Source organism: Oncorhynchus keta, unplaced genomic scaffold, assembly GCF_023373465.1.
Source record: "Oncorhynchus keta strain PuntledgeMale-10-30-2019 unplaced genomic scaffold, Oket_V2 Un_contig_4398_pilon_pilon, whole genome shotgun sequence".
Taxonomy (NCBI): domain Eukaryota; kingdom Metazoa; phylum Chordata; class Actinopteri; order Salmoniformes; family Salmonidae; genus Oncorhynchus; species Oncorhynchus keta.
This window is the reverse complement of record NW_026287752.1, coordinates 166,759-190,612: the sequence shown is the minus strand read 5'-3', so window position 1 is coordinate 190,612 and position 23,854 is coordinate 166,759. Positions and strand designations below refer to the sequence as shown.

The following is a 23,854-nucleotide window of genomic DNA, read 5'->3' as shown; positions in this document are numbered from 1 at the left end:
CTACAACCCACACAAGTGGCTCAGGTAGTGCAGCTCATCCAGGATGGAACATCAATGCGAGCTGTGGCAAGAAGGTTTGCTGTGTCTGTCAGCGTAGTGTCCAGAGCATGGAGGCGCTACCAGGAGACAGGCCAGTAGGGTAAGTAAGGGTAAGTAATCCTTCTCACCCCCCAAAAAAAAGATTTAGATGCAAGTGGCTGTTCCACTGGATGCCATAAGGTGTATGCACCAATTTGTATGTCGCTCTGGATAAGAGCATCTGCTAAATGACTTAAATGTAATGACTTAAATGATGTTAAATGTACATCAGGAGACGTGGAGGAGGCCGTAGGAGGACGACAACCCAGCAGCAGGACCGCTACCCCTGCCTTTGTGCAAGGAGGAGCAGGAGGAGCACTGCCAGAGCCTGCAGAGTTTTCTTTTTTTTATGTCTTTTTTACCTTTATTTAACAAGGAAGGGCTCATTGAGATTAAAATCTCTTTTTCAAGAGCGCCCTGGCCAAGATAGGCAGCACCAAGTCATTACAAGAAAATTACCGACAGACAACATGAAAAACTACAAGTAATCTAGTAAAGACCATTGAATTCACAAGAATATAAAACAGCAAATTAAAAACATTGACAGGTCAGGGAATCAGCCTCAAAATCCTTCATCAGTGATTTAAAAACACCAATCGGGACAAGTTCTTCCAGTTTAAAATAATTTTGTAAGGTGTTCCAAGACGATGGCGCAGAGTACATAAAAGCCCTGCGAGCAGTCGGTACCCAAATAATTCGAGCTTCTACTTCTAAAAAATTCACCTTACCAGAAACAAGTCTCTGACTGTTGCCGCTTGCTATAGACCACCCTCTGCCCCCAGCTGTGCCCTCGACACTGATTTGATTGCCCCCCCATCTATCTTCTGAGCTCATGCTGCTAGGAGACCTAAACTGGAACATGCTTAACACCCCAGCCATCCTACAATCTAAGCTTGATGCCCTCAAACTCACACAAATTATCAATGAACCTACCAGGCACAACCCCAAATCCATAAACACGGGCACCCTCATAGATATCATCCTCACTAAACTCACCCTCCAAATACACCTCTGCTGTTTTCAATCAAGATCTCAGCGACCACTGCCTCATTGCCTGCATCCGTAATGGGTCTGTGACCAAACGACCACCCCTCATCACTGTCAAACACTCCCTGAAACACTTCTGCAAGCAGGCCTTTCTAATCGACCTGGCCGGGGTATCCTGGAATGACATTGAACTCATCCCTTCAGTAGATGACACCTGGTTATTCTTTAAAAGTGCCTTCCTCACCATCTTAAATAAGCATGCCCCCTTCCTTGGTTCACTCCAGACCTGTCTGCCCTTGACCAGCACAAAAACATCCTGTGGTGTTATGCATTAGCATCGAATAGCCCCTCAGGCTGAATGTTTGAAATACGAGGTGATTTGAGTCATGCTTCTTCAGTAGTGGAATAAAGACAATTAGCACTTGAATGTTGTCAAGAAATACTGTGTGTAAATATTGGATGATTGTTTTTAAAAAAAATCATAAGTTGGTCCAAGTTTTAAAAATGCATCCATATGTATAGTATAGTATGTATGTATATACTGCATCCATATGTATAGTATGTATGTATATACTGCATCCATATGTATAGTATAGTGTGTATGTATATACTGCATTCATATGTATAGTATAGTATGTATGTATATACTGCATTCATATGTATAGTATGTATGTATATACTGCATCCATATGTATAGTATAGTGTGTATGTATATACTGCATCCATATGTATAGTATGTATGTATATACTGCATCCATATGTATAGTATAGTGTGTATGTATATACTGCATCCATATGTATAGTATGTCAAATCAAATCAAATTTATTTATATAGCCCTTCGTACATCAGCTGATATCTCAAAGTGCTGTACAGAAACCCAGCCTAAAACCCCAAACAGCAAACAATGCAGGTGTAAAAGCACGGTGGCTAGGAAAAACTCCCTAGAAAGGCCAAAACCTAGGAAGAAACCTAGAGAGGAACCGGGCTATGTGGGTGGCCAGTCCTCTTCTGGCTGTGCCGGGTAGAGATTATAACAGAACATGACCAAGATGTTCAAATGTTCATAAATGACCAGCATGGTCGAATAATAATAAGGCAGAACAGTTGAAACTGGAGCAGCAGCACAGTCAGGTGGACTGGGGACAGCAAGGAGCCTTCATGTCAGGTAGTCCTGGGGCACGGTCCTAGGGCTCAGGTCAGTTGAAACTGGAGCAGGAGCATGGCCAGGTGGACTGGGGACAGCAAGGAGTCCTCATGTCAGGTAGTCCTGGGACATGGTCCTAGGGCTCAGGTCCTCCGAGAGAGAGAAAGAAAGAGAGAAGGAGAGAATTAGAGAACGCACACTTAGATTCACACAGGACACCGAATAGGACAGGAGAAGTACTCCAGATATAACAAACTGACCCTAGCCCCCCGACACATAAACTACTGCAGCATAAATACTGGAGGCTGAGACAGGAGGGGTCAGGAGTACTGTGGCCCCATCCGAGGACACCCCTGACAGGGCCAAACAGGAAGGATATGTATGTATATACTGCATCCATATGTATAGTATAGTGTGTATGTATATACTGCATCCATATGTATAGTATGTATGTATATACTGCATCCATATGTATAGTATGTATGTATATACTGCATCCATATGTATAGTATGTATGTATATACTGCATTCATATGTATAGTATAGTATGTATATACTGCATCCATATGTATAGTATGTATGTATATACTGCATCCATATGTATAGTATAGTATGTATGTATATACTGCATCCATATGTATAGTATGTATGTATATACTGCATCCATATGTATAGTATAGTGTGTATGTATATACTGCATCCATATGTATAGTATGTATGTATATACTGCATTCATATGTATAGTATAGTATGTATATACTGCATCCATATGTATAGTATGTATGTATATACTGCATTCATATGTATAGTATAGTATGTATATACTGCATCCATATGTATAGTATGTATGTATATACTGCATCCATATGTATAGTATAGTATGTATGTATATACTGCATCCATATGTATAGTATAGTATGTATGTATATACTGCATCCATATGTATAGTATAGTATGTATATACTGCATCCATATGTATAGTATAGTATGTATGTATATACTGCATCCATATGTATAGTATAGTATGTATGTATATACTGCATCCATATGTATAGTATAGTGTGTATGTATATACTGCATCCATATGTATAGTATAGTGTGTATGTATATACTGCATCCATATGTATAGTATAGTATGTATGTATATACTGCATCCATATGTATAGTATAGTATGTATGTATATACTGCATCCATATGTATAGTATAGTGTGTATGTATATACTGCATCCATATGTATAGTATAGTGTGTATGTATATACTGCATCCATATGTATAGTATAGTGTGTATGTATATACTGCATCCATATGTATAGTATGTATGTATATACTGCATCCATATGTATAGTATGTATATACTGCATCCATATGTATAGTATGTATGTATATACTGCATCCATATGTATAGTATAGTATGTATGTATATACTGCATCCATATGTATAGTATGTATGTATATAATGCATCCATATGTATAGTATAGTATGTATGTTTATACTGCATCCATATGTATAGTATGTATGTATATACTGCATCCATATGTATAGTATAGTGTGTATGTATATACTGCATCCATATGTATAGTATGTATGTATATACTGCAGCCATATGTATAGTATAGTGTGTATGTATATACTGCATCCATATGTATAGTATAGTATGTATGTATATACTGCATCCATATGTATAGTATAGTATGTATGTATATACTGCATCCATATGTATAGTATAGTATGTATGTATATACTGCATTCATATGTATAGTATAGTATGTATGTATATACTGCATCCATATGTATAGTATAGTATGTATGTATATACTGCATCCATATGTATAGTATAGTATGTATGTATATACTGCATCCATATGTATAGTATAGTGTGTATGTATATACTGCATCCATATGTATAGTATGTATGTATATACTGCATCCATATGTATAGTATGTATGTATATACTATGTATAGTATAGTGTGTATGTATATACTATATGTATAATATAGTATGTATATACTATGTATAGTATAGTGTGTATGTATATACTGCATCCATATGTATAGTATGTATGTATATACTGCATCCATATGTATAGTATAGTGTGTATGTATATACTGCATCCATATGTATAGTATGTATATACTATGTATAGTATAGTGTGTATGTATATACTATATGTATAGTATAGTGTGTATGTATATACTGCATCCATATGTATAGTATGTATGTATATACTATGTATAGTATAGTGTGTATGTATATACTATATGTATAGTATAGTGTGTATGTATATACTGCATCCATATGTATAGTATGTATGTATATACTGCATCCATATGTATGTATATACTGCATCCATATGTATAGTATAGTGTGTATGTATATACTGCATCCATATGTATAGTATGTATGTATATACTATGTATAGTATAGTGTGTATGTATATACTATATGTATAGTATAGTGTGTATGTATATACTGCATCCATATGTATAGTATGTATATACTGCATCCATATGTATAGTATGTATGTATATACTGCATCCATATGTATAGTATAGTATGTATGTTTATACTGCATCCATATGTATAGTATAGTATGTATGTATATACTGCATCCATATGTATAGTATAGTATGTATGTATATACTGCATCCATATGTATAGTATAGTATGTATGTATATACTGCATCCATATGTATAGTATAGTATGTATTATATACTGCATCCATATGTATAGTATAGTGTGTATGTATATACTGCATTCATATGTATAGTATAGTATGTATATACTGCATCCATATGTATAGTATGTATTATATACTGCATCCATATGTATAGTATGTATGTATATACTGCATTCATATGTATAGTATAGTATGTATTATATACTGCATCCATATGTATAGTATAGTATGTATTATATACTGCATTATACTGCATCCATATGTATAGTATAGTGTGTATGTATATACTTCATCCATATGTATAGTATGTATTATATACTGCATTATACTGCATCCATATGTATAGTATAGTGTGTATGTATATACTTCATTCATATGTATAGTATAGTGTGTATGTATATACTTCATTCATATGTATAGTATAGTGTGTATGTATATACTGCATCCATATGTATAGTATGTATGTATGTATATACTTCATCCATATGTATAGTATAGTGTGTATGTATATACTGCATCCATATGTATAGTATAGTGTGTATGTATATACTGCATCCATATGTATAGTATAGTATGTATGTATATACTGCATCCATATGTATAGTATGTATGTATATACTTCATCCATATGTATAGTATAGTGTGTATGTATATACTGCATCCATATGTATAGTATAGTGTGTATGTATATACTTCATCCATATGTATAGTATAGTATGTATGTATATACTGCATCCATATGTATAGTATGTATGTATGTATATACTTCATCCATATGTATAGTATAGTGTGTATGTATATACTGCATCCATATGTATAGTATGTATGTATATACTTCATCCATATGTATAGTATAGTGTGTATGTATATACTGCATCCATATGTATAGTATAGTATGTATGTATATACTGCATTCATATGTATAGTATAGTGTGTATGTATATACTGCATTCATATGTATAGTATAGTATGTATGTATATACTGCATTCATATGTATAGTATGTATGTATATACTGCATCCATATGTATAGTATAGTGTGTATGTATATACTGCATCCATATGTATAGTATGTATGTATTATATACTGCATCCATATGTATAGTATAGTATGTTTAGGCTGCAAGTACGTTTAAATTTTGTTGTTTTGTTGTCATTGAAACCTGAAAAAAGTTTTTTCGACTTTCAACCAAAACCGAACGTAGATTGGACGTCGGGCATAGACTTATTTTCAACGTCTTTTCAACAACATTTTGCTTGGTGGGAGGAGCCCAATGTCAAAACAGTTTTAACTTGTCCAAATCAATAACCAATATGCAGAAATGGTTTGAGATAAATTGAAAACCTAAACATAACATTTCCACAAACATCTGCCACAATAATCATATTACTTTTTAACATAAACATCTGCCACAATAATCATATTACTTTTTAACATAAACAATAAACATCTGCCACAATAATCATATTACTATTTAACATAAACAATAAACATCTGCCACAATAATCATATTACTTTTTAACATAAACAATAAACATCTGCCACAATAATCATATTACTATTTAACATAAACAATAAACATCTGCCACAATAATCATATTACTATTTAACATAAACAATAAACATCTGCCACAATAATCATATTACTTTTTAACATAAACAATAAACATCTGCCACAATAATCATATTACTATTTAACATAAACAATAAACATCTGCCACAATAATCATATTACTATTTAACATAAACAATAAACATCTGCCACAATAATCATATTACTATTTAACATAAACAATAAACATCTGCCACAATAATCATATTACTTTTTAACATAAACAATAAACATCTGCCACAATAATCATATTACTATTTAACATAAACAATAAACAAACAAGCTCCTTATAAACTGCACAAGCACTAGAAACAATGTTGTTTTGACAAGTGGCAATAAATCACTGATATCGATTAGGGGGGAAATCAGGTTGTAGGTTGCTGTTGAAACTAAACAAAACACCTGGAAATGGAAGATATATTTCACCTCACTGGTTAGAGGGCAACCTGCAGAAGACAGTCAGCTACATGTTGGAGTGATGCGTTTAAATGTAGGGGTCGCTAAACAAAGGAACGCAACACATATTTGTCATCACTCATCGATATCACGTTGAAATCAATTGCGCGAGAGGGGGGAGATGAGGTTGCACGTCCGGTTAAACGTAACAGCTCAAACACCACACGGATTGTGGGAATAATGTGTACATCACTATTTAGAGGTACATTTGTAGAAAACAGCTCGCTACATTTAAAGTGTTGCAGTTTGATTCAAGTAGGTCGCCAACGCGGGAAGTGAAACGCAACACTTTATTTGTGCTTTATTTGTGTTAATGTTAATCACATAAATACTACTCTTCTCAATGAGGCTAATATCCATATCATGCTGAAATCAACAGAACAGGGGACAAACGTTTAGGGTTCTACATTATGACATCATAATACTCCTACTACAATGTTAAAGCATTCTACATTATGACATCATTAGAATACTCCTACTACAATGTTAAAACATTCTACATTGTGACATTATTTCATTGATATCATGAAACAACTCCTTTATGTATTTTCTGATGTTTAATCAGAGATCTTTTACCAGAGTAACTCTTCCCACATTGATCACAGCTATAAGGTTTCTCTCCTGTGTGTGTTCTCTGGTGGGCTATCAGGATGTTTGGCTGAGTAAACCTCTTCCCACATTGATTACAGCCACAAGGTTTCGCTCCTGTGTGTGTTCTCTGGTGTGATATCATGTTGCTTGAGTGAGTAAAACTCCTCCCACATTGATCACAGCTATAAGGCTTCTCTCCTTTGTGTGTTTTCTGGTGTGATTTTAAATATTGGGATGAAACAAAACACTTTCCACAGTCAGAGCAGTGGTAAGGTTTCTCTCCTGTGTGTGTTCTCTTGTGTATAGTCAGCTGACTAGATGAAGTAAAACTCTTGCCACATTGATCACAGCTATAAGGTTTCTCTCCAGTGTGCGTTCTCAAATGTACCATCAAGTTGCTTGAGTGACTAAATCTCTTCCCACATTGATCACAGCTATAAGGCTTCTCTCCCGTGTGTGTTTTCTGGTGTGATTTTAAATATTGTGATGAAACAAAACATTTTCCACAGTCAGAGCAGTGGTAAGGTTTCGCTATTGTGTGTGTTCTCTTGTGTGATTTTAAATATTGGGAAGAAACAAAACTTGTTCCACAGTCAGAACAGTGGTAAGGTTTCTCTCCTGTGTGTATTCTCTGGTGTATAGTCAGCTGGCTAGATGTAGTAAAACTCTTCCCACACCAATCACAGCTATAAGGTTTCTCTCCTGTATGGATTCTCTGATGTCTTTTAAGGTCTGTTGAAGAGGTGAATCTCTTCCCACAGTCAGAGCAGCGGTGAGGTTTCTTTCCTGTGGGTCTCTGCTGGTGTTTGAGGTGTTCTGATGTGGAGAGACTCTTCTCTGTCTCTTCAGCATCATGCTGTTGTTGAGGCTCCCCAGAGGATCCACTATAGTCTTGTCTCTCTCCTGTGTGAACAACAAGGTCAGACAGACGGTTAAAGGCCCACAACAGCAGAAATACACTGTTTATTTGAGGTAAAAGGTGATGCACATGATTTTTACGTCTGTAATGAATGTTTGAAAACTTTTTTAAACAACCAGACTATTTTCTTAACAGTCATGTGAGCAACAACAGTCTTATTTAGTCTTATTTTTATTTATTATCTTATTTATTATATTTTTTCACAGTCATAAAGTGGATGATTGTAGAAATAAGTTATTACAGTTGGTGAAAACCTAAGCAGACGACTCTTGGTCACCAATATGCAGTATAACTGTTGCCTAGTTGTAGTAGTATATCTGTTATCTAGTTGCAGTGTATCTGTTACCTAGTTGCAGTACATATGTTACCTAGTTTCAGCAGTATATCTGTTATCTAGTTGCAGTATATCTGTTATCTAGTTGCAGTATATCTGTTATCTAGTTTCAGTAGTATATCTGTTATCTAGTTGCAGTATATCTGTTATCTAGTTGCAGCAGTATATCTGTTATCTAGTTTCAGCAGTATATCTGTTATCTAGTTGCAGTATATCTGTTATCTAGTTGCAGCAGTATATCTGTTATCTAGTTTCAGCAGTATATCTTTTATCTAGTTTCAGCAGTATATCTTTTATCTAGTTGCAGTATATCTGTTATCTAGTTGCAGTATATCTGTTATCTAGTTTCAGTATATCTGTTATCTAGTTTCAGTAGTATATCTGTTATCTAGTTGCAGCAGTATATCTGTTATCTAGTTTCAGCAGTATATCTGTTATCTAGTTTCAGCAGTATATCTGTTATCTAGTTGCAGTATATCTGTTATCTAGTTGCAGCAGTATATCTGTTATCTAGTTTCAGCAGTATATATGTTATCTAGTTGCAGTATATCTGTTATCTAGTTGCAGTATATCTGTTATCTAGTTGCAGTATATCTGTTATCTAGTTGCAGTAGTATATCTGTTATCTAGTTGCAGTAGTATATCTGTTATCTAGTTGCAGTAGTATATCTGTTATCTAGTTGCAGTAGTATATCTGTTATCTAGTTGCAGTAGTATATCTGTTATCTAGTTGCAGTAGTATATCTGTTATCTAGTTGCAGTAGTATATCTGTTATCTAGTTTCAGCAGTATATCTGTTATCTAGTTTCAGCAGTATATCTGTTATCTAGTTTCAGCAGTATATCTGTTATCTAGTTGCAGTATATCTGTTATCTCGTTGCAGTGTATCTGTTATCTAGTTGCAGCAGTATATATGTTACCTAGTTGCAGCAGTATATCTGTTACCTAGTTGCAGTATATCTGTTACCTAGTTGCAGTATATATGTTATATGTTACCTAGTTGCAGTAGTATATCTGTTACCTAGTTGCAGTATATCTGTTACCTAGTTGCAGTATATATGTTATATGTTACCTAGTTGCAGTAGTATATCTGTTACCTAGTTGCAGTATATATGTTATCTAGTTTCAGCAGTATATCTGTTATCTAGTTTCAGCAGTATATCTGTTATCTAGTTTCAGCAGTATATCTGTTATCTAGTTGCAGTATATCTGTTATCTAGTTGCAGTAGTATATCTGTTATCTAGTTGCAGTAGTATATCTGTTATCTAGTTGCAGTATATCTGTTATCTAGTTGCAGTATATCTGTTATCTAGTTGTAGTACATCTGTGTGGGCAGAAATGGTGAGCGAAGGTATTTGTTTTTCACAATGTATTCCGAATATTACCACACATTATCAGAGCAAGATCAGGATGCTACTCAAGGAAACTCACATTAAGCTCTGGTGTCTATTCACTAATTCTCCACCATGGGGGGAAAACTGTGGAGTTCCCATAGGCCGACAGCAAAAAATAGCCTCCATTTTACAGGTTGCTTGAGAGTGCATTTCACAGGCTCATTTGAATGTCCTGCTTAATATCATGTTTGAGTAAAATGCTCTGTGGTTAGCTTTGCTACCAGCCTGTCAATGAGCGTTAGCATTCAAGCTGACAACTACTGTATCAAAAATAGGTATTTTGAGAAACATGTCGTAAATAAAAGTGTTAAATCAAAATATATTTTAGATTATTCAAAGTATGCTCTTCCAACGGTCTTGAAAGAGTTCCCACATATGCTGAGCACTTGTTGGCAGCTTTTCCTTCACTCAACTCATCCCAAACCATCTCAATTGCGTTGGGGTCAGGGATTATGGAGGCCAGGTCATCTAACGCAGCACTCCATCACTCTCCTTCCTGGTCAAATAGCCCTTACACAGCCTGGAGGTGTGTTTTGGGTCATTGTCCTGTTGAAAAATGTTTGTCCTGTTTGACATGTTTCTACGAACGGTAATGTAACTTTTTTGACTTTTCGTCTGGACTTAGTGCCCGCGCCTAGTGCATTTAGAATAGTGAACTAAACGTGAGAACAAAAAGGAGGTATTTGGACATAAATATGGACTTTATCGAACAAAACTAACATTTATTGTGATTGCTGGGAGTGCATTCCGATGAAGATCATCAAAGGTAAGTCAATATTTATAATGCTATTTCTACATTTTGTTGACTCCACAACATGGCGGGTATCTGTATGGCTTGTTTTGGTGGCTGAGCGCTGTAGTCAGATAATCGCATGGTGTGCATTTGCCGTAAAGCTTTTTAAAATTCTGACACAGCGGTGGCATTAAGGAGAAGTTTATCTTTAATTCTATGTATTACACTTGTATCTTTCATCAGCGTTTATGATGAGTATTTCTGTAAATTGATGTGGCTCTCTGCAAAATCACCGGACGTTTTGGAGGCAAAACATTACAGAACATAACGTGCCAATGTAAATGGAGATTTTTGGATATAAATATTAACTTTATCGAACAAAACATACATGTATTGTGTAACATGAAGTCCTATGAGTGCCATCTGACGAAGATCATCAAAGGTTAGTGATTCATTTTCTCTCTATTTCCTCTCTTTGTCTGGAAAATGGCTGTATGTTTTTTTGTGACTAGGCGCTGTCCTCAGATAATCACAATGTATGCTTTCGCCGTAAAGCCTTTTTGAAATCGGACACTGTGGTTGGATTAACAAGAAGTTTATCTTTAAAATGGTGTATATTACTTGTATGTTTGAGGAATTTGGCGCCCTGCAATTTCACTGGCTGTTGTCGAGGTGGAACGCGAGCGTCCCACATATCCCAGAGAAGGTCATTGAAATGCATTCCAGGTGACTACCTCATGAAGCTGGTTGAGAGAATGCCAAGAGTGTGCAAAGCTGTCATCAAGGCAATTGGTGGCTATTTGAAGAATCTGAAATATAAAATACATTTTGGTTTGTTTAACACTTTTTTGGTTACTACTTGATTCCATGTGTGTTATTTTATAGTTTTGATGACTTCACTATTATTCTACAACATAGAAAATAGTAAAAATAAAGAAAAAGCCTTGAATGAGTAGGTGCGTCCAAACTTTTGACTGGTACTGATTTATAAAGCCTTTATACAGGCATATTCAACAGTTAGGCATATTATAGTCCTAATTAAGTTGCGGTTTGCTATCTCCTCAATTGTCTTAGACAATTAAGCTAAAACCAATGTATCCCTAAGGTGTTCGATGGGGTTGAGGTCAGGACTCTGGTCAGGACTCTGAGGTTTCCACTTCACAATAACAGCACTTACAGTTGACCCGAGGCAGCTCGAACAGGGCAGAAATTTGACAAACTGAATTGTTGGAAAGATTGCATCCCATGATGGTGCTACATTTAAAGTAAGAGCTCTTCAGTAAGGCCACTCTACTACCAGTGTTTGTTGCATCTCATGATGGTGCTACATTTAAAGTAAGAGCTCTTCAGTAAGGCCACTCTACTACCAGTGTTTGTTGCATCCCATGATGGTGCTACATTTAAAGTAAGAGCTCTTCAGTAAGGCCACTCTACTACCAGTGTTTGTTGCATCCCATGATGGTGCTACATTTAAAGTAAGAGCTCTTCAGTAAGGCCACTCTACTACCAGTGTTTGTTGCATCCCATGATGGTGCTACATTTAAAGTAAGAGCTCTTCAGTAAGGCCACTCTACTACCAGTGTTTGTTGCATCCCATGATGGTGCTACATTTAAAGTAAGAGCTCTTCAGTAAGGCCACTCTACTACCAGTGTTTGTTGCATCCCATGATGGTGCTACATTTAAAGTAAGAGCTCTTCAGTAAGGCCACTCTACTACCAGTGTTTGTTGCATCCCATGAACCCACTAATTTGAAGGTGTGTCCACAAAATGTTGAATATGTAGAGTATTTGCGACTCCTCTACAAAAAATAAATCACGGTGAACAAAACAGCCCATCGACAGAAATATATGCCATTTAGCAGACGCTTTTATCCAAAGCGACTTACAGTCATGTGTGCATACATTCTACGTATGGGTGGTCCCGGGAATCGAACCCACTACCCTGGCGTTACAAGCGCCATGCTCTACCAACTGAGCTACAGAAGGACCACAGGACAGAACAATCGACCAGTAGACTACGGTCAGCTCTAAAACAATTGGCTGAATATTATACAATGACTTATCAACAGCTCTAACAATTTGATCCCTATGGGAAATCTACACTGGTAGCTATAGAAAGACCCATATAATATATCACCATTGATTCCTGAAGAATAGAGCTTATAAACGACTCATGTTTCAACTGTCTCACCCCATCAGAAACCAATATATACGCCTGTATGACACCACTGTTTGTAAACAAACACTGTATAGCTTCAATAGTAGGTTAAAACTCTCATTATGACATCATTAATGAACTCTAGAATATACTATATATCCTAGAAACCTGGTTAAACGATCATTATGACCTCATGAATGAACTCTAGAATATACTATATATCCTAGAAACCTGGTTAAACGATCATTATGACCTCACGGATGAATTCTAGAATATACTATATGTAACAGTATAACTTTAGACCGTCCCTCGCCCATACCCGGGCGCGAACCAGGAACCCTCTGCACACATCAACAACAGTCACCCACAAAGCATCGTTACCAATCGCTCCACAAAAGCCGCGTCCTTGCAGAGCAAGGGGAACCACTACTTCAAGGTCTCAGAGCAAGTGACGTCACCGATTGAAACGCTATTTATAGCACGCACCACAGCTAACTAGCTAGCCGTTTCACATGAATTAATTCTAGAATATACTATATATCCTAAAACCCTGGTTAAACCATCATTATGACATCATGGATGAATTCTAGAATATATATATATATACACACACACTTGCCTACCTGGTTAAATAAAGGTGAAATAAAATCTAAATAAATAAATATCCTAGAAACCTGGTTAAATTATCATTATGACCTCATGGATGGCCAGTCCTTGTATTCATAGTGTAGTGAATTCAGGGAGAGGCCCTGAGTTGAACTCAAACCTGGGTCCAGTAACTGGCATTTTGTTGCTGTTTATATCCTAGGTTGTCCCAAAGCTACACAATCAATCAACCAATATGCAGTTTAAACAATAACAAACCTGTAATTCCACCACTGTTTAGGTAATAAGATGTTGGATGGGGCTGGAGAAATGTAACTACTCTCAAATTCATAGACAGACCTATGGATGCAAGGACTGACCATCCATGATATCAACATTATAGTTTTAACCATGTTGAGGCTATACAGTGTTGGTTTACATTGTTTCTAAACACCGGAGTAAAAAAAGCTTATTTGGGGTTCTGATGAGGTACAACAGTTGAACTAAGCTCATGAGGCATGTGTTATATTCTTCAAGAATCAATGGCTAGAAATAAATAATTTAAAAGCCAAAATATGGATGTAGCAACTGCAGACTTCCCCTTTAACACCACACATCAGTTAAACAACTGCAGAGTTTGTGCCTCTGTATTTAAGACAGTACTTACTAGTGTTAATCAGGGCCCGGTTTCTCAAAACCATCTTACGGCTAAGTTCACCGTTAGAACCATTGGATGCCTTAAGATGCGTTTGGGAAACCGGGCCAAGATATCCAGTTTCCTCCTCTTCTTCTTCCTCTTCTTCTTCCTCCTCCATTTTAGATGTGACAGTCATCTCCTCCTCTTCCTCTTTCACTCCAAAAACTGCATCCCCCTCTTCTTTTACGGTAACATCCTCCTCTTTCACTTTGAACACATCTTCCTCTTCTTTCACTTTGAACACATCTTCCTCTTCTTTCACTGAAACATCTTTCTCTTCTTCTTTCACGGTAACAGCCTCACCCTCTACTTGTTTTTGTATTGTAACATCCTCCTCCTCTTTGACCAGAGCTTCTTTCTCCGTCCAGCAGACCTCCTCTTCTTTATCAGGAGGAGAGCAGCTCAGTGAACTCATGGTCGGGGATGTTAGATAGCTAGGCTAATGCTAACTTAACCAGCCCGCTAGATGACTAATAACAACACCGTAAATATGAAATCGGATAACTAACTAGACGAGATCCGCGTGTTTAAAACACAGTGGCTAATATACACTAAAGCGTCTAAAGAGCTTTATTGCTGCGTCTCTGTTGTCTATCAAGCTACGGAGGTGTCTGACTAACTGTTGCTGCTGATGAAAGAAGCGTTCCGTCCACTACATTATACGTCACACCAACAGCATCGCCTTAAAGTCTCAGACCGCCATCTGCTGACTGGAGTGGGTAACGCAGTTGAGTAAAATGTATATTTTATTTTCAGACAAAATGTTAAAGTGTAGGACGCCTGAGTTTTTACTCACCAATGTAACAACACTGTGTGGTTAAAGACTTAGTAAATTAGTTGTGGTCACGATTTGGTTACCTATAAGAGAAAAACAGTTATGTTTTTGCGTTATTACCTATTTATTAACTTATTTCCAGGGCATCTTCTAAACTTCCCACAATGCACTATTTCTCAACGTCATATGGATCTATTCTGTGCTACTGTGTTCATGTCCTAGCAGCCTTTTAAATATGAGGTTGGAAAATATTTAAGAATATATGGGAATATTCTTGCCAAGACGAGGAGAGTTGAAGAAGAAAGTATAATTACAAAGATCACCTGTCTCGTTCAAAAGTCTGTTGAAAGTCTCTCAGAGGAGGACAAATCTGTCCTGTTTGAGCTACAACACAAGTTGGATGATATGTATAAACTGAAAGCAGAGGGAGCCTTTGTCAGATCTGGGAAGAAGTGGCTGGAGGAGGATGCACAAAATTCAACTAGTTTTTTTCAGGTTAGAAAAAGACCACTCTTAAAAAAATAATATCAAATCAAATCAAATTTATTTATATAGCCCTTCTTACATCAGCTGATGTCACAAAGTGCTGTACAGAAACCCAGCCTAAAACCCCAAACAGCAAGCAATGCAGGTGTAGAAGCACGGTGGCTAGGAAAAAACTCCCTCGAAAGGCCAAAACCTAGGAAGAAACCTAGAGAGGAACCAGGCTATGTGGGGTGGCCAGTCCTCTTCTGGCTGTGCCGGGTGGAGATTATAACAGAACATGGCCAAGATGTTCAAATGTTCATAAAGGACCAGCATGGTCGAATAATAATAAGGCAGAACAGTTGAAACTGGAGCAGCAGCAGTCAGGTGGACAGCAAGGAGTCATCATGTCAGGTAGTCCTGGGGCACGGTCCTAGGGCTCAGGTCCTCCGAGAGAGAGAAAGAAAGAGAGAATTAGAGAGAGCATATGTGGGGTGGCCAGTCCTCTTCTGTCTGTGCCGGGTGGAGATTATAACAGAACATGGCCAAGATGTTCAAATTTTCATAAATGACCAGCATGGTCGAATAATAGTAAGGCAGAACAGTTGAAACTGGAGCAGCAGCATGGCCAGGTGGACTGGGGACAACAAGGAGTCATCATGTCAGGTAGTCCTGGGACATGGTCCTAGGGCTCAGGTCAGTTGAAACTGGAGCAGCAGCATGGCCAGGTGGACTGGGGACAGCAAGGAGTCATCATGTCAGGTAGTCCTGGGGCATGGTCCTAGGGCTCAGGTCCTCCGAGAGAGAGAGAAAGAAAGAGATAAGGAGAGAATTAGAGAACGCACACTTAGATTCACACAGGACACCGAATAGGACAGGAGAAGTACTCCAGATATAACAAACTGACCCTAGCCCCCCAACACAAACTACTGCAGCATAAATACTGGAGGCTGAGACAGGAGGGGTCAGGAGACACTGTGGCCCCATCCGAGGACACCCCCGGACAGGGCCAAACAGGAAGGATATAACCCCACCCATTAATACAATTCAACAATTAAATATTAATGGTCTCATCACAGACGATCCCAAATTAGTCTCTAACTTTAGTTCCAACTTCTACAGGAATTTATATAGTTCTAAGTACTGTGAGATTTCCACAACTATTTATTTTTTTGACTCTCTGGGGGATGTGAAATCAATTGGTGAGGCTGACAAGGAAACAGTGTGACTCTATTATAGTTGAAGAGATCATTTATGCTATTGAACACCTTAGGGGGACTGATGGTACATCTGCTGAGTTTTACAAAACCTTTTCTCAATAGTTTGCCCCTTTTATGTTGGTCTTTTCTGAAAGCATTGCAAATAATGCTCTCCCTCCCAGTCTGACTCCAGGTCTGATTACATTAATACGTAATCCCAAGAAAGACTTGCTTCTCCTCGATAATTGGCGTCCAATCTGTCTGCTCAATAACGACTACAAAATATTAGCCTCTATATTTTCAAAAAAGATTGAAGGCAGTATTGGACTCAATTATAGAAGAGACCCTATATATCTAATCATATCCGACTGGTGTTAGACCTTATTGACTATTCTGATCTAATCTTCAAAGATAGTTTTATTGTCTTCATAGACTTCCATAAAGCCTTCGATACAGTGGAAAATGAGTTTCTATTTCTCTCCCTTGAGAAATGTGGCTTTGGGGAACTATTTTGTAGTACTATTAAAACTCTTTATATGAATGGATCTTGAGAAATGTGGCTTTGGGAACTATTTTGTAGTACTATTAAAACTCTTTATATGAATGGATCTTGAGAAATGTGACTTTGGGGAACTATTTTGTAGTACTATTAAAACTCTATATGAATGGATCTTGAGAAATGTGGCTTTGGGGAACTATTTTGTAGTACTATTAAAACTCTTTATATGAATGGATCTTGAGAAATGTGGCTTTGGGGAACTATTTTGTAGTACTATTAAAATTTTATATGAATGGATCTTGAGAAATGTGGCTTTGGGGAACTATTTTGTAGTACTATTAAAACTCTTTATATGAATGGATCTTGAGAAATGTGACTTTGGGGAGCTATTTTGTAGTACTATTAAAACTCTTTATATGAATGGATCTTGAGAAATGTGACTTTGGGGAACTATTTTGTAGTACTATTAAAGCTCTTTATATGAATGGATCTTGAGAAATGTGACTTTGGGGAACTATTTTGTAGTACTATTAAAGCTCTTTATATGAATGGATCTTGAGAAATGTGACGTTGGGGAACTATTTTGTAGTACTATTAAAACTCTTTATATGAATGGATCTTGAGAAATGTGACTTTGGGGAACTATTTTGTAGTACTATTAAAACTCTTTATATGAATGGATCTTGAGAAATGTGACTTTGGGGAACTATTTTGTAGTACTATTAAAACTCTTTATATGAATGGATCTTGAGAAATGTGACTTTGGGGAGCTATTTTGTAGTACTATTAAAACTCTTTATATGAATGGATCTTGAGAAATGTGACTTTGGGGAACTATTTTGTAGTACTATTAAAACTCTTTATATGAATGGATCTTGAGAAATGTGGCTTTGGGGAACTATTTTGTAGTACTATTAAAACTCTTTATATGAATGGATCTTGAGAAATGTGACTTTGGGGAGCTATTTTGTAGTACTATTAAAACTCTTTATATGAATGGATCTTGAGAAATGTGACTTTGGGGAACTATTTTGTAGTACTATTAAAACTCTTTATATGAATGGATCTTGAGAAATGTGACTTTGGGGAGCTATTTTGTAGTACTATTAAAACTCTTTATATGAATGGATCTTGAGAAATGTGACTTTGGGGAACTATTTTGTAGTACTATTAAAACTCTTTATATGAATGGATCTTGAGAAATGTGGCTTTGGGGAACTATTTTGTAGTACTATTAAAACTCTTTATATGAATGGATCTTGAGAAATGTGACTTTGGGGAGCTATTTTGTAGTACTATTAAAACTCTTTATATGAATGGATCTTTTGTAGTTAAAACTCTTTATATGAATGGGAACAGTTCCAGGCAAAGACTAGATGCTTTTGGAAAAAATATTTATCACATAGACTGCTCTAGGAATCTGGTCAGCATCTTTCAAAAAAGAGGGTAGTGTCATCCGCAAGTTGACTGATGATAATATCTCTGTCAGCAATAGAGATCCCTTTAATTATCTCTGTCAGCAATAGAGATCCCTTTAATTATCTCTGTCAGCAATAGAGATCCCTTTAATTATCTCTGTCAGCAATAGAGATCCCTTTAATTATCTCTGTCAGCAATAGAGATCCCTTTAATTATCTCTGTCAGCAATAGAGATCCCTTTAATTATCTCTGTCAGCAATAGAGATCCCTTGTATATCGCTGGATTTAACAAAACTTGTAAGAAGTTGTGTTGCATTAAGACCATTATTATTAAGACCACTACATTATTCTAATAAAATAGCTGTTAAAACAATCAATATGTGTGTTTCTTTTAAGGTCTTTGTATAATCTGTAATTTGGTGTACCCCCTAGCATATGTTATCATTGTCTGTTTGTATACTTCTTATATATACTTGGGTTTTTTTCTGCAAAAAAATAAAGAAAAAAAATCATATACTAGCTCGGTAGCTAGCTCAATCTGGCTAACGTCGGCCACACCTCATGCTCTTCACGGAATGACTGGAGATGTTTTTTTATAACTAACCCAAGATAGACCAGTCCGATCGTTTCCAATGGGAGCAAATGGATCATAGTGGACAGAACAAGACAAGAGGTGGGCGGAGCCAAGCACGAGCTAGAGAGAGATCCTATTCACTACTCTGTGAAGCAGTAACTCATTTCGCCATTGGCCACCTTCTAAACAACGCCATTTTTGTTGAGACCTTGGCAAAGGGTAAAGTCTACAAAACGTAGTCCACTCTGTTTATTACAGATTATAGATATGGAAACAGAAAAACTGTATTGAGGTAAAAAATGTTTTATCGATAAAAAGATTAGCAGAATGTCGGCCAGAATCCATCTCGCTCCATCTTCTACCACTGGGCTTCCTCTCATCACCATATAATGATAGTGAGTGGAAACGCCAACCAGATGCCTCACATTTATACGTCAGGTGAAACATCTGGCAAATTGTTCTGTAGTTGTATTATTAGGTGTTGGACCGAAGCTGAAAGGAGTGAAGTTAATCGGTCCCAGTCGAGGGAGGACCTGATTTTTGTACATGACAGTAAAACATTGTGATGATGACTATAACATTTGTTGGTGTAACGGATGTGAAACGGCTAGCTAGTTAGCGGTGGTGCGCGCTAAATAGCGTTTCAATCGGTGACGTCACTTGCTCTGAGACCTTGAAGCTCTGCAAGGGCCGCGGCTTTTGTGGAGCGATGGGTAACGATGCTTCGGGGGTGGCTGTTGTCGTTGTGTGCAGAAGGTCCCTGGTTCGCGCCCGGGTATGGCCGAGGGGATGGTTTAAAGTTATACTGTTACATTGGCATCTTCAATTCTTGCACATTTTCTCATAAAAAGTATATATTTAACACTCTATGTCTGTTCAGGCAAATTTGCCGAACTCCTAAACTTGGAACCAATCAGAGGTCCCGTACAGACCCCTGGTGATGTAGGCAGCCAATGACCTGCTTTTATTTACGATGTAACTACAGCCTCTTGTGAAAACGTGAGCTGCTGTCTGATGAAGAGAAACAGACATATCTAGCTCCCAAAGGCTGAAATTAGATAATAATATGTTTTAGAGACTGGGAGGCTAGTCAGGAGGGGGAAAGACGGAGCAAAGTATAGAGAGATCCTTGATGAAATCCTGCTCCAGGGGACCTCAGACTGGGGTGAAGGTTCACCGTCCAACAGGACAACGACCCCAAGCACATAGCCGAGACAATGCAGGAGAGGCTGAGGGATGAGTATCTGAATGTCCTTGAGTGCCCCAGCCAGAGCCCGGACTTGAACCCGATCAAACGTCTCTAGAGAGACCTGGAAATAGCTGTGCAGCGACGCTCCCCATCCAACCTGACAGAGCTTGAGAGGATCTGCAGAGAAGAATGGGAGAAACTCCCCAAATACAGGTGTGCTAAGCTTCTAGCTTCATACCCAAGAAGACTCAAGGCTGTAATCGCTACCCAAAGGTGCTTCAACAGGTTAGTTGAGGTAATTGAGTTAATATGTAGATGTAGGTAGGGGTAAAGTGACTATGCATAGATAGTAAACACCAAATAGCAGCAGAGTAAAAAAAAAAATGCAAATAGTCTGGGTGGCCATTTTATTAATCGTTAAGGAGCCTATTGGACCTAGACATGCCTGTAATCCATGGCTTCTGGTTGGGATATGTACGTACTGATGTTAGCTAGTTAAGATGAGCTACAAGCCTAGTGGTAGGCTATTTTAGCTGTTCGGCTGATTAGTACATAAATATGAAATACATATTTTTTATAAACACAGTGTCTCATATACACCGAAAGCATCTCAAGGAGCTGTAACGTTTCGGCTATGTTGTCTGGCAAGCTACCGAAGTGGCTGACGAGCTGTTGTTGTTGACGAAGCTTCCCGTCCACTAGATTATACGTCACACCAGCAGCATCACCTGAAAGATGCACATCGCCATCTGCTGACTGGGCAACGCAGTTTAGGAAAAATGTTTATTTTACTTTCAGACAAAACCTTTTTCTTCTTCATGTATTTATTTAAATAATCCTAATATATTGAGACGTGCAAAAAATTAACACATGTTGGTTCAGACTTGTAGTGACGAGGGGTGCAGCGGTCTAAGCCACTACAGTCCCTGGTTCGATTCCAGGCTGTATCACAGCGGTCTAAGGCACTACAGTCCCTGGTTTGATTCCAGGCTGTATCACAGCGGTCTAAGGCACTACAGTCCCTGGTTCGATTCCAGGCTGTATCACAGCGGTCTAAGGCACTACAGTCCCTGGTTCGATTCCAGGCTGTATCACAGCGGTCTAAGGCACTACAGTCCCTGGTTCGATTCCAGGCTGTATCACAGCGGTCTAAGGCACTACAGTCCCTGGTTCCATTCCAGGCTGTATCACAGCGGTCTAAGCCACTACAGTCCCTGGTTCGATTCCAGGCTATATCACAGCGGTCTAAGGCACTACAGTCCCTGGTTCGATTCCAGGCTGTATCACAGCGGTCTAAGGCACTACAGTCCCTGGTTCGATTCCAGGCTGTATCACAGCGGTCTAAGGCACTACAGTCCCTGGTTCGATTCCAGGCTGTATCACAGCGGTCTAAGGCACTACAGTCCCTGGTTCGATTCCAGGCTGTATCACAGCGGTCTAAGGCATCTCAGTGCTAGAGGCGTCACTACAGTCCCTGGTTCAATTCCAGGCTGTATCACCGCGGTCTAAGGCACTACAGTCCCTGGTTCGATTCCAGGCTGTATCACAGCGGTCTAAGGCATCTCAGGGCAAGAGGCGTCACTACAGACCATGGTTCGATTCCAGGCTGTATCTCAGCGGTCTAAGGCACTATAGTCCCTGGTTCGATTCCAGGCTGTATCACAGCGGTCTAAGGCATCTCAGTGCTAGAGGCATCACTACAGTCCCTGGTTCAATTCCAGGTTGTATCACAGCGGTCTAAGACACTGCATCTCAGTGCTAGAGGCGTCATTACAGTCCCTGGTTCAATTCCAGGCGGTATCACAGCGGTCTAAGACACTGCATCTCTGTGCTAAAGGTGTCACTACAGACACCCTGGTTCGAATCCAGGCTGTATTACAACCGGCCGTGATTGGGAGTCCCGTAAGGCGGCGCACAATTGGCCCAGCGCCGTCCAGGGTTTGGTTGGTGTAGGCAGTCATTGTAAATAAGAATTTGTCCTGAATTAACGGACTTGCCTAGTTCAATAAAGGTTAATCAATCAATAAATAAATAATCAACTGTACAGCCACATTTAAGGCAATATATTATTATCCAGTCAATACTGCTTCTATATAATGTAAGAATACATTGATGTAACTGTATTCAGTCCACTAGTGACGTTCCGAATTCGAATTCTATTCAGACAAAAATACGTGACATGAACTACATCCTTTTTTAAATCAGCACTCTGATTGGTGGATAAATACTGATGGGAAGAACTCATGAGGTAGTGAATGTTGTTTTTATATATGTCAAGAATGTATTCGACGTTATCAGAACATCACATTTTCGTTTAGTAGCTACCGCTACTGCTAACTAGACTACCAGCTACTGCTAACGTTGACTAGACTACCAGCTACTGCTAACGTTGACTAGACTACCAGCTACTGCTAACGTTGACTAGACTACCAGCTACTGCTAACATTGACTAGACTACCAGCTACTGCTAACTAGACTACCAGCTACCGCTAACGTTGACTAGAGTACCAGCTACTGCTAAGCACAAGCATTTCACTACACTCGCATTATCATCTGCTAACCATGTGTATGTGGCAAATAACATTTGATTTGACTTTGATGCAACCGGTCAGGATGCTCTCGATGGTGCAGCTGTAGAACTTTTTGAGGATCTGGGGACCCGTGCCAAATCTTTTCAGTCTCCTGAGGGGGAAAAGGTTTTGTCATGCCCTCAGCTGGTGCTGCTCTCGATACAGTTACAGATACATTATATACATTTGAGATGAGTAATGCGTAGATACGTAAACATTCTTAAAGCGGCATTATTAAAGTGACGAGTGTTCCATTTATTATAGTGGCCAATGATATCAAGTCTGTAGGTAGAAGCTGTTTTTTTCAATCTCTCTGTCCCAGCTTTGATGCACCTGTACTGACCTCGTGTTCTGGATGGAAGCGGGGTGAACAGGCAGTGGCTCGGGTGGTTTTAATGTCTTTGATGATCTCTTTTCCCTTCCTGTGACATCGGGTGGTGTAGGTGTCCTGGAGGGCAGGTAGTTTGCCCCCTGTGACATCGGGTGGTGTAGGTGTCCTGGAGGGCAGGTAGTTTGCCCCCTGTGACATCGGGTGGTATAGGTGTCCTGGAGGGCAGGTAGTTTGCCCCGGTGACATCGGGTGCTGTAGGTGTCCTGGAGGGCAGGTAGTTTGCCCCCGGTGATGCGTTGTCCTACTCTCTGGAGAGCATTGTGGTTGTGGGCTGTGCAGTTGCCGTACCAGGCGGTGATACAGCCCGACAGGATGCTCTCAAATGTGCACCTGTTAAAAAGCTAGTGAGGGTTTTCGGTGACAAGCCACATTTTTTTCAGCCTCCCGAGTTTGAAGAGCCC

At 38.4% G+C, this 23,854-nt stretch overlaps 2 protein-coding genes across 3 annotated transcripts in view; both read right to left on the bottom strand.

Moving 5' to 3' along the window:
- Positions 1-23,854, bottom strand: part of LOC127924657 (zinc finger protein 883-like) — a 175,301-nt gene that overhangs the window by 65,235 nt on the left and 86,212 nt on the right. The gene's annotated exons all lie outside the window — the stretch shown is intronic.
- Positions 6,306-15,014, bottom strand: LOC118381101 (zinc finger protein 664-like). 2 transcript variants are annotated; one of them, XM_035768071.2, is made up of 3 exons: positions 14,343-15,014; positions 11,667-11,741; positions 8,308-8,454 (listed from the first exon to the last, which is right to left on the bottom strand). In XM_035768071.2, the coding sequence occupies exons 1-2, from the start codon at positions 14,785-14,787 to the stop codon at positions 11,713-11,715; spliced, it is 474 nt and encodes a 157-aa protein (XP_035623964.2). In that variant the 5' UTR covers positions 14,788-15,014; the 3' UTR covers positions 8,308-8,454; positions 11,667-11,712. The 2 variants fall into 2 exon arrangements, with proteins under 2 accessions (XP_052365333.1, XP_035623964.2); XM_052509373.1 differs by lacking the exon at positions 11,667-11,741 and having other exon boundaries at positions 6,306-8,454.